The sequence below is a fragment of the Sapajus apella genome, unplaced genomic scaffold, assembly GCF_009761245.1.
Source record: "Sapajus apella isolate SASKATOON/1434 unplaced genomic scaffold, GSC_monkey_1.0 scaffold93, whole genome shotgun sequence".
Lineage (NCBI taxonomy): Eukaryota > Metazoa > Chordata > Mammalia > Primates > Cebidae > Sapajus > Sapajus apella.
This window is the reverse complement of record NW_022437033.1, coordinates 1,348,473-1,360,219: the sequence shown is the minus strand read 5'-3', so window position 1 is coordinate 1,360,219 and position 11,747 is coordinate 1,348,473. Positions and strand designations below refer to the sequence as shown.

The 11,747-nt window shown below is 44.2% G+C and overlaps 2 protein-coding genes across 2 annotated transcripts; both read left to right on the top strand.

Annotated features, from left to right (window-relative positions):
* The first annotated feature begins 394 nt into the window (after positions 1-394).
* On the top strand, positions 395-1,702 carry LOC116535252 (melanoma-associated antigen C2-like). The gene is made up of 2 exons (XM_032256074.1): positions 395-671; positions 807-1,702. Exons 1-2 carry the CDS (start codon positions 395-397, stop codon positions 1,700-1,702), a joined length of 1,173 nt encoding a protein of 390 aa, XP_032111965.1.
* Positions 1,703-8,552: 6,850 nt separating this feature from the next.
* Positions 8,553-11,519, top strand: LOC116535251 (melanoma-associated antigen C2-like). The gene is made up of 3 exons (XM_032256073.1): positions 8,553-8,625; positions 10,184-10,260; positions 10,338-11,519. The coding sequence occupies exons 1-3, from the start codon at positions 8,553-8,555 to the stop codon at positions 11,517-11,519; spliced, it is 1,332 nt and encodes a 443-aa protein (XP_032111964.1).
* Positions 11,520-11,747: the final 228 nt, after the last annotated feature.

Genomic DNA, 11,747 nt, shown 5'->3' with positions numbered 1-11,747 from the left:
CAGCTGCAGTCTTTAGCCACAGGGGCTCCCTCAATTCCTCTTGCAGGTGCCCCAGGAACCAGGTGGTGACGAACTGGGTCTGAGTTGCACTTCCTAAAAGTCAACACAGCAGAGGAGGTTCAGGCAAACCAGCAGTCAAGGTGAGAGCATACCCTGTGTACCAAGTGCCCTACCTACTAGGAACAGAGAAACTCCCACAGCACCCAGCCCTAACCACTTACTGTCATTCCTGGTGCCCCAGGTTCTGCCTGTCAACTGTGCCCTGAGGTGCTTATTCACATTTTCCTGCAGGTTACCAGGGGACAAACCCCCTAGGAAGACAGGCAACCTGTGAGGCCCTAGAGCACCACCTTAAGAGAAGAAGAGCTGTAAGTTGGACTTTGTCAGAGCCATCATGGGTGCCTTTCTCAGCTGGGGCCACTCACACTGTCACTCTCTTCCACAGGTCTGTTGGATCCCATCATCCATATCCCTGTTGATAGGTTTACCTGCTGGTCCTGAAGAAGTTATGTCTCCCCATCCATTCCCCAGCGATGGGGAAGACCCCCAGAACCCAGGTGTGATAGAGGACTCGGCAGATGCACAGATTCCCACAGATGAGGAAGCTTCCTCCATGTCCTCTTCCTATGCCTACATATTTCCACCTTCCCCCTCCTTATCTTCTTCTCCTGGTTCGGGCGAGGAGGAGGAGGAGGGAGAGGAGGGGGAGGTGATGGAGGATGGGGAGGTGCTGGAAGAGGGGGAGGTGGTGGAGGGGGGGGAGGAGGAGGAGGAAGAGGAGGAGGAGGAGGAGGAGAAGGAGGAAGAGGAGCTGTCTCCTGGGATGTCAAGTCTTCCCCTGAGCACTCCCAGTAGTCCTCTACAGAGTCCTTCTCAGAATCCTATGAGCTCCTCCTCCTCTGTTTCATGGAGCCCAGTCAGTGGAGAGTCCAGCAGCCAGAAAGGGGAGGATACAAGTACTTCTCAGTGCCTGTCAGACAGTGAGTCCTTGTTCACAAATACACTAGATGAAAAGGTGGCTGAGGTAGTACAGTTCCTGCTTCTCAAATTTGAAGCAAAGGAGCCTGTAACAGAGGCAGAGATGCTAATCATTGTCCTCAGCTACCAAGACTACTTTCCTACAGTACTTGAGAAAGCGCGTGAGTTCATGGAGCTTCTTTTTGGTCTTGCCCTGATAGAAGTAGACCCTGACCACTCCTATGCATTTGCAGACACAGTAGACCCCACTGACAAGGGTAGTAGTGACGACCAGGGCACGCCCAAGAACAGCCTCCTGATTCTTATTCTGAGTATAATCTTCATAAAGGGCGGCTGTGCCTCTGAGGAGGCCATCTGGAACGTGCTGAATGCAATAGGGGTGTATGCCGGGAGGGAGCACTTCATCTATGGGGAGCCCAAGGAGCTCCTCACTAAAGTTTGGGTGCAGGAACAATACCTGGAATGCCGGGAGGTGCCCAACACTTCTCCTCCATGTTATGACTTCCTATGGGGTCCGAGAGCCCATTCAGAAAGCAGCAAGAGGAAAGTACTAGAGTTTTTGGCCAAGCTGAACAACACTGTCCCTGATTCCTTTCCATCCTGGTACAAGGATGCTTTGAAAAATGTGGGGGAGAGAGCCCAGGCTATAATTTCCACCAAAGATGATGCCACTGACAAGGCCAGTGAAAGCCTCAGTGACATTCAGCATCCACTCCTCTTTTGAGTGAAGTCTAGGGTAGTTTCTTCCCTCTGGGTTTGAAGAAGGCAGTCAAGCTTCTAGGTAGTGGAGGGCCAGGTTGGGCTCAAGGAACAGTGTTCTTTGCATTTCAGTCCCATATTGGTAATGTAGAGATGTTCCAGTTTTTTGGTACTTTTTAAATGTTCTCTCTTTGAGTAGCAGGTAGTTAGCTTTAGAATCTTGATTTATGAATATTAGTCACATATGTATTGCTGTTTATCTGGTTTAAGAGTAACAGTTTGATATTTTGTAAAAAAAAATAATAATAAAGGAAATACCTTCTCTCTTACTCTGTGATCTGTAACAATATAGAGTGGTATTGTAATAAGCATTTTCTTACAATGTACAATAAGTCAGCAGTTAAATAGTGGAACAAAATACAGGATGGTCAATATTTGCATTTCCCTGTCCCACTTGGTGTTTTGTTCTTGAAAATTAAAGATGTATACCTGGCTTTGCTTAGCTTGTTGAAGAAAGCAGCAGAAATTAACTCTTAATAAAAGAAAGCCGCACTGAGTCCTTTATTTGCTGAACATTCTTTTAGTATTTGCTTGTGGAAGTAACTGTTAGTAGTGGCGATACTAATAAAAGCATGACTTATCTCTGCCCATAAAACAGTAGAATCTAGGAGCAGAAGCCATATCAAGAAGGTGGTAAGATGTTCTCTACAATCTAAATAACAAGAAAGGGCTGGGGAGGTTAGACTCCAGATGCGAGCCTCCAAGTATAAAGGTCCTGAGCTAAGACAGCTTGGAGCTTTGGAAAACTGCGGTTGCCCGTGTGGGAGCTGGTAGTTATGAAGCTGGATGGTGGCAGGGACCAGACTCTCAAAGGGTGGGAGAAGAGCCTGGAACGGAAAACTGCTCTGAACGGTTGCTTCTGGGTGGAGGATGAAGCAGAGAGGAATCTCCACATGGGGAAGTAATGGAAGGGGTCCTGTGACTATTGTACTGGTGAGCCTGAACACAGTGCAAGGACTAGGTGATTGATACACATCATCTGCAAGGGTTTCCTCAGAAATAGAATGATAATCCCTTGAAGTGCTGCCCAGAAGCCTCTAGGCTGGCAGTCACTTAACTGGTGTGGGAGAGCCAAAGCCCCCTCCATGGAAAGGCCATTTAACTAAGTTATTTTGAATGTAATGTGGCCAACTCTAAGCAAGGGATAGATTTTTAGTGGAGGATACATACAAATAGTGATTTGGATTGACAAGCATTGGGAAAGGTGAAAAGGAGTTGGTCCTTGACACAAGTTCTAGGACCACTGAGTTGCATTCCACTTGGGGAATTTTCCACTTACCCAACGTATACTATGTATCATTTCAGAAAGAAAATGTACTGAGTTTTATTTATGAAGCTGGATTTTTGGTTGAGTTGGTACTCCATGGCATACACAGCTACATATGCTCTGAAATGTTTTGGATCACAAAAACAAGAGCAAATTTTTTTCATAAAAGACAGTTGTAGCCTTGGGGTTATATTTATATTGATAACTGCCATTTGTTAAAATTCCAATATATGCTTGGCACTGTGCCACGTGTTTTACTCAAAAACATCCAACAATTCTACAAGGCAGGGCTTATGAAACCCCTTTTACAGATGAAGAACCTGAAGTCTCATCTTGCTTGATAAATTCAGCAAGACCACATGGCTAGAAAGTGACAGTACTGGCACTTGAGCCTTGCTCTGAATTTATCTTGACCCATGCTATCCCCACTCTTCCCAGACTGAGGAAGGCCTTTGCCTTTTAAGCTACTTGTCTGCATACTTGCTATCATCTCTCGGGTGACATAAAGATGAACCCTGTGTCCAAGGTGTTCAGGTAGGTGGGGAGAAGAATGGTGACAATGAGAATAAATACAATTTGGGGATCACTGTGGGCTTAGTTTACCTATTCCTATTCTGAATGCTAGGTTCAAGAGCTGACTCTGTCCAGGTGCCAGCAGTTCTGTCCAGCCTCAGCACTTTTCCACTTTACAGCACCCTCCTTCTGATCTCTCTTGTGTGCTCTCTTGAGCAACTCTCTAGCCTGTTCTGCTGACCAGCTCGTCCCTGCAATCTCTCTGTGTGAAGGCTTTGCCCTGCTTCCAGTGTAACAACCCAGAATCACCAGTTGTTCCCCTGACATAGACGCCTCCTCATCCCTGCAGAAGTTCCCTGACTGATCCATCCCTCCCCCTGGCTTCTGTGTGATAACAGCACTCTGATGTACATTTTCATTTTGGATAGGGACATTTCCATACCTACCCTGGGCATCTTCAACACACTCTCAAAATATTCCCACATACAGTGGTGACTAGATTCTGATCTGCCACATAATATACTGGTACTAGGGATGTAATCCTAAGGTAAGAGAGTTTTTGAGATCATCCTAATGTTTGATATTTGTATTAGGATTTTAATATATTATATTTGTAGTGGCATTGTTTGAAACAGGCCACTGAAGAGATACACAGATGAATGAGCTATACTAGGTGGTCAAAAACTAAAACTTCCTTGATAAACTTGGTATATGAGATAAGGCTATGAGAATCACTTTGTAAATAAATTACAAAGAGTTGAATTTCTGAAAAACAAAATAATAACAAAATCCTGAGTACTGCCTAGGAGGTAACAAGGGTTCCTTGGCTAGCTCTGATGAGAAAAGAAAACAATGGTTGACCATCTTTCCATGGTCCTTTGTCTGTGTATCTGCCACACAGGAAAATCCTGGTTTGCAGCATGCCACAGGCACATGTGCAGTTGTTCAAGAATGTTCAGTTATAAGAAGGGTAGCAGAGTCTCTCAAGGTAGGATATTTACCATACACCAAAGGGCATGGAGGATTCTCAGCCTAAAGAAATTATATGGATTATAAAAAGGATGGTGTAGCAAAGTGCTATTGAGGGAATAAGGTTGACCCTCCCTGCCAAGACTCACAGAATTATTTTAAAACCTATTGTTCTAATCCTTTCTTTGAAACGTCCAATCACCTAGTAGTTGCAATAAAAAACTGGAAAATTTCAAGGCAATGCAGGCTTTCTCATAAACAATTCTAAGAAATTAAAAGACTTACTGTCATAAATTATAATAGTTGCTTTTAATTGCGCACCATAATGGCTTATACAAGACATTACAATTGCCAATCTTCTTCTTGTCTAACTTGTCTTCCTAGTTGGCTCATTTGCAGTTAGACAGAAGCCAGTGTATCATTCCAATGCTATCATTTATTTTCAGCAGTAAACATCTGTTATGATTTAAAGCTACAAGTTGAAAGCAGCTTGGATACCTGAGTGACATGAGAGCCAAGACTCACTGTGTATTAGTTTACTATGCCCTAACAACATACCACAGACTGGGTGACTTAAACGATACCCATGTATTTTCTTACATTTCTGGAGGCTACAAATCAAAGAACAAGATTTTTGCCCGTTAATTTCTTCTGTGGCATCTCCCTGACTTGCAAATGGCCACCTTCTCACTCAATTTTTATATGGCTGTCCCTTGGTTTGTGTGTCTGTATCCTAATCTCCTCTTCTTATGAGGACATCCACCAGTAATATTGAATACGACCCTAATAATAAGACCTAATTTTAACTTAATTACCTCTTCAAAGTTTCTATCTCCAAATACAGTGACATTCTGAGGTACTGAGGGTTAAGACTTGAATATATGCATTTAGAGAGAGAGATAGAATTCAGCCCATAACACCCTATTTTAGCCAACTAAAATAGGAATTCAAATGTGTTAAGCCATGTAAATTTCAGGAAATTTTTCCATTCCATCAGCTTACTGTTACTTTATCTGACTACTACACTGCTACTCTTTCTTTTATTAGGCTTACTTTAATGCTTTCCTCACAAATAAATACTGCATATGTTATTGTTGCAAAAAAATTCTAAAAATACACAGAAATCACATTTTTCCCCTTTGCAAAGTTCCTCCAAAATTCAGCCTCTTACTCAGAAGTTTTCCCAATTAACTATGTGGTGTGTAAATTTTAGAAGCTGATTTCAAGATTTTAAAGACAGATGTGGTAATCTATATACACATATATTACATATATATTTATATGTGCTTATAAAGATAACTATACGTGGGTAATGATATACATATAGATATGCCAGTTGCCTTTGTACTACCATAGGTTAAATTCTCTTTAAATTAAAATGTGGCATTATTTGGAGATAGGATTATTTCAGAGGCAATCAAGTTAAAATGAGGTTATGAATGCAGGCCCTAAACGTCATGGGAGTCATTATTAAAAGGGGAAATTTGGACACAGAGATATGAGTAGAGGGATGACAATGTGAGCATGCATGGATTGAAGATGGCCATCTACAAGGCAAGGAGAGAGGCCAGGAAAACATCCTTCCCTCACAGCCCTCAGAAGGAACCAACCTTCCGAATGCCTTGCTCTTTGACTACCAGACTCCAAAATTATGAGACAGTAACTATCTGCTGTTTATGTAATCCAGGTTGAGGTACTTTGCTATGGTGGGCATAACAAACCAGTATATTCACTTATTAAAATGGATCCAGAATCTTTGCCTTATAGCACATATATATCAATCTTAGATTTGGACTACTCTCTAGAATTCCAATTTATTTCTTACATTAACACATTGAACAAATCTCCACCTCATGATCACATGTGTTTCTCTTTGGTGGCTATAATTAATACAATCAGCATATTTAAGCAGAAATTCTGGGATAAATGCATATAATAACTTATAAGGAATGCATATTAATGTGGAAACTGAGTCAGTGTGAACAGGGTATGAATATTTTATACTTTTTCTAATGTTGAGGGCCTTTTCCTAAAATGTTTCACTAATTTCCTCACACATTTGTCCATGGGGAAATGATTCATTTATTCGCAAGCATTTTATCTCAATTTTAAATGTTGTTCAAACTTACAGAGGCAAACACCAGATGACCTTGGATTTGATGAACAACTTTTCAGATGAAACACTAAAAATATCAGCAATCTAAGAAAAAAGAGAAAAATTGGACTCTAATAAAATTAGAAACTTCCACTGTGAAAAGATAATGCTAAGATGATGAAAACACAAGCAAGAGACAGGGGTAAATGTTCTGTGAAACACATATCTGATGAAAGATGTATTTTAATATGCACAAAACTCTGAAAATCAAACCATAAGAAAACAGAAATCCAATTTAAAGTGGGCAAATAAATCTGAGCATGTATAAGAAAATAAGGAAAATAAGCATGTGTAAGAAAACTGTTCTATGTCATATGGCATTAAGAGAATTGCAAATCAAAGCACCTAGGAGAATGGCTGATATCCCAAACACTGAAACATTAAATGTTGATACACATGTTGAGCAACAGGAACTTTCAGTCGCTGTTAGTGGGATAGACCTGGAGGAATCGTGAAAGCCTATTGCTAAGTGAAAGAATGAAATCTAAAACAGCTACATTACCATATTCTGGAACAGGCAACTATGAATACACTAGAAACAGTGCTTTCCAGGTGCTGAAGGTTGAGGTTGGAGTAAAGGGGATTGATAATTAGGTGGAACACACAAGAGATCCAAGAGGGCAAAAAAATTCTGTGTGATACTATAATGATGAATACTTGCCATTAAACACTTAGCAAAATCTATAGTATCCTCAGCATTAAGAATAAGTTGTGACATAAACAATTGACTTAATAATGAGATATCAATACAGGCCCATCAGTTGTAGCGTACATGTCATAATAACACAAAATGTAAATAAAAAGAGATACTTTGTGTATGTGCGCAAGGAGCAGGTTAGAGCTGGTGGTGTAGATATGTAGGAACTCTAAATTTGATGAAGTTTTTTCTTTGTATTTTTGGATTAGCAATGCTCTAAAAATGAAGTTTATTCATTTATAAAAAGATGCAAATGATTTGAATAGACACTTTACCAAAGAGGATATATCAATCTGAAAACAAAAGCATATAAAAAGATGAACAATGTCATATGTCATTAGGAAGATACAAACAAAAACCAGAGAAGATTCCAATACAGGCTTATTAGAAGGGCTAAAATCTGAAGACCTAAAATACTAAATGTAACAGAGGATATGGAATAACACATATTCTCATTCCTTGTTAGCGGTGATAAGAAATAGTAGAGGTATACTTTTAAGTGAGTATTTTCTGAACCTACTCATATGACAAATTGGAAAAGTTAAAACTGTAGGAACTGAAAACAGAATGGAGTTGATAGGAGCTTTGTAGAAGTGCAGTGATTGATGTCAAACAGGATGCACAGGAAATTTTTAGGTAGATAGAACTGGTCAGTATGATACTTGGCTTGGTTGGTAGATACGGGACTCCATGCATTTTCCAAAATACATATAACTTCACATGCTATTTAAATCTGATGTGTGTATTTAAGAGTTTAATCTTGTATTAGTTTTTAAAAGGATCACAGGCTGCTGAAAACACAATGAGTTTTTCAGGGATTAGGATAGGAAAAGAAACAATAATAAAGAAGTTTTTAACATAGGCTAGGCGAGAGATGATACTAACTTCACACCCAGCAGTAAAGTGGAAAAATTTGAAATGGATTTTTAACGGTTGAAAGAAAACATGTTGCCATCTGGTCAGGAAAGGGAGGGAGTGGAGGCCCCATAAGAAGTAATAGAGGATGACTGAGGAGAGTTTATACCCCATTTCAGATAGAGGCAGTAGAGACCTGCCTGTGGATGGATGTGTTTCTACCTCTCTTGCACCTCGCAGGTCTCAGGGATGGGAGGGGCTTATTTGGAGGTGAAAGACTCCGACCCACAGAGGCAGTGAGTCCAGGCAGTTTCAGGAGTCCAGGCACAGCCCCTCAGGAAGGCTGGAAGGGAACGCCGATGGCTGTCAGTGTCCTTCCCCTGTCCCTGTGCCTGCTGCCAGCTCTGGAGGACCCCATCAGGGTCCCCAGATGTACAACTTTCTGACTTCCATTTTGGGAGTCAGCAAAAAGGAGAGGTTTTCTCGGAGGAGGGCAGTTTCAGTTAAGCAGAGGGAGGAGCCCCAGGGCTGGCCAACAAACAAGAGAACTCTGTGGAAGGACGGTAACCCACTACCGTGTAGGGGAGGCCCAGGCTGCATCCAGACACTCCTTGCTGTCAGCCCTGGAAAAGGGGAGTGGGGGCATGAAGTACAGTGGAAGTGGGAGGGAAGAGGTCGGTAAGGCTTAGGGAGTCAGCAGGAAGGCTTGGAGCATATCTGGGAGCCGGGAAGGAGGGATGAAAAAGAGGCGGAGAGGCGGGGGATGAAAACGAGGCTGAGAAGTGGTGGGGGCGGGTGGTTCCTCCGCAGAGACGAGGCCCCGCCCCACGCTGCCCCTGCCGTCAGCCCTGGTCAACCCCCGCAGGGTTCCCGGATGTGGTTTCCCGACCGCCTTGGGAGTCTGAAGGACCTGAGGGGTTTGTGAGGAGGCTCGACACAGGTCAGTGGACGGAAGAGTCTTAGAGCTGGCCAGTCCTCAAGGTGAGGGCCCTGAGAGAGAACTGAGGGACCTCCTACCATAGAGAGAAGCAGCTCTGGCCCACCATGCCCCGGCCCTGGGACTTGTGGGTTCCAGACAGGAAAATGGCCGCTGAGGGCTAACGGATGCGTCCTCATGACAGAAGGAGGAGGTGCCGGCCCTGTAGGGAATAAGTAGGGAGACTTTGAGGAGGATTGAGGGAACCCCACCTCAGAGGACATATTCCCAGAGATCCCCACCCTGCTCCTCATATTAGCCGTCATAGAGCTCCTGAGACGGCTCAGGCTGAGCCGCAGCCCCCTCATTTCTGAGTGAGGGGTGTAGGGGAGGGGGAGGCCTTGGTCTGAGGGTCCCACGGCAAGTCAGCAGAGGCAGCTGCCTCCGGTTGGCAGAGGGAAGATTCCCAGGCCCTGCTGGGGATAAGAGTGAGGACTGAGGTGTCACACGTGCTTCAGAGCAGATGTGAGGCTGCCCCGACTGCCCCCGTGGTAGAGTATGGGACGTGGCTGCCACCTCACTACCTCTCTCTGCTCTCAGGGATGTGGAGGTTGCGCTGAGGTTTTGCCTCAGGCCAGCAGAATGGTAGGGACATGGCCCGATCTGAGAAAACGTGACAATGCTAATTAAATTAAATTTTGAGGGGGTCATGCAGCCCAGAACTGTGGGGCTCTGGATGTCTGTCCAGCTCCAGCTGTCAGCCCTGGCAGGTCCAAGGCTCTGCTTGCAGTCTTAGCCGGAGGGACTTCCTTACTTCCTCTTGCAGGTGCCCCAGGAACCAGGTGGTGACAAACTGAGTCTAAGTTGCACTTCCTAAAGTCAGTACAGCACAGGAGGCCCAGGCAGTACCAGGAGTCAAGGTGAGTGCACACCCTGATGGTGTACCAAGGGTCCTACCCCCACAAACAGAGCTGACCCAGCAGCACCCATCCCTAACCACCTACTGCCATTCCTGCTGCCCCAGGCTCTGCCTGCCAACTGTGGCCTGAGGTGCTTTCTCACATTTTCCTATAGGTTACCAGGGGACAAACCTCCTAGGAAGACAGGCAACCTGTGAGGCCCTAGAGCACCATCTTAAGAGAAGGAGAGCTGTAAGTTGGCCTTTGTCAGAGCCATCATGGGTGCGTTTCTCAGCTGAGGCCACTCATACTGTCACTCTCTTCCACAGGTCTATTGGATCCCATCATTCATATCCCTGTTGATACGTTTATCTGCTGCTCCTGAAGAAGTTGTTATGCCACTCTTTCCAAGCAGCGCATCCCCCAACTCTGAGGAAGACTCCGAGAACCCAGTTGTGATAGAAGAGTGGATAGATGCACACGATCCCACAAATGACGACGCCTCCTCCATTTCCTCTTCCACTTTCTACTTATTATGTTCCTCCTCTTCTTCCTCCTCATCCTCTCCTCTGATTCTTGGTGGTCCTGAGGAGGAAGAAGTGTCATCTACTGGGATGTCAAGTCTTCCCCCAAGCACTCCCAATAGTCCTCCACAGGGTCCTTCACAGTGTCCTCCCCAGAATCCTCTGGGCTCCTGCTCCTCCTTTATTTCAGGGATCCCATTCAATGAAGAGTTCAGCAGCCAAAAAGAGGAAGATACAAGTACCTTTCAGGGCCTGCTAGACAGTGAGCCTTTGTTCACACGTCAACTAGATGAAAAGGTGGCCGAGTTAGTGCAGTTCCTCCTCCTCAAATATGAAGCAAGGGAGCCTATAACAGAGGCAGAGATGCTGATGATTGCAGTTAAGTACAAAAACTACATTCCTATGATATTCGAGAAAGCCCGTGAGTTCATGGAGCTTCTTTTTGGCCTTGCCCTGACAGAAGTGGATCCTGACCACTTCTATGCATTTGCAAACACAGGAGACCCCACCGACATGGGTAGTGATGACCAGGGCACACCCAAGAACAGCCTCCTGATTCTTATTCTGAGTATAATCTTCATAAAGGGTGGCTGTGCCTCCGAGGAGGCCATCTGGGAAGTGCTGAATGCAATAGGGGTGTATGCTGGGAGGGAGCACTTCGTCTATGGGGAGCCTGGGGAGCTTCTTGTAAAAGTTTGGGTGGAGGAACAATACCTGAAATATCGGGAGGTGCCCAACAGTTCTCCTCCACTTTATGACGTCCTATGGGGTCCGAGAGCCCATTCAGAAAGCATAAAGTGGAAAGTACTAGAGTTTTTGTCCAAGCTGAACAGCACTGTCCCTATTACCTTTCCATCTTGGTATAAGGATGCTTTGAAAGATGCGGAAGTGAGTGCCCAGGCCATAATTTCCACTACAGATGATGCCACTGACGTGGCCAGTGGAAGCTTCAGTTTCATGTCCAGCAACTTTTCCCATCCTGAGTGAAGTCTAGGGTAGTTTCTTCCTTTTGTGTTTGAAGAAGGCATTGAGGTTCTTCATAGTGGAGGGCCCGGGTGGGGCTGGAGAGAAAACAGTGTTCTCTGCATTTCTGTTTCATGTGGGTGGTCTACAGATTTACCTATTTTTCTTTTGGCTATTTTCAAATGATTTTCCTTTTAATAGCAGGTTTAGTTTCAGAATCTTAGTTTATGAATATTACTCATACCCGTATTG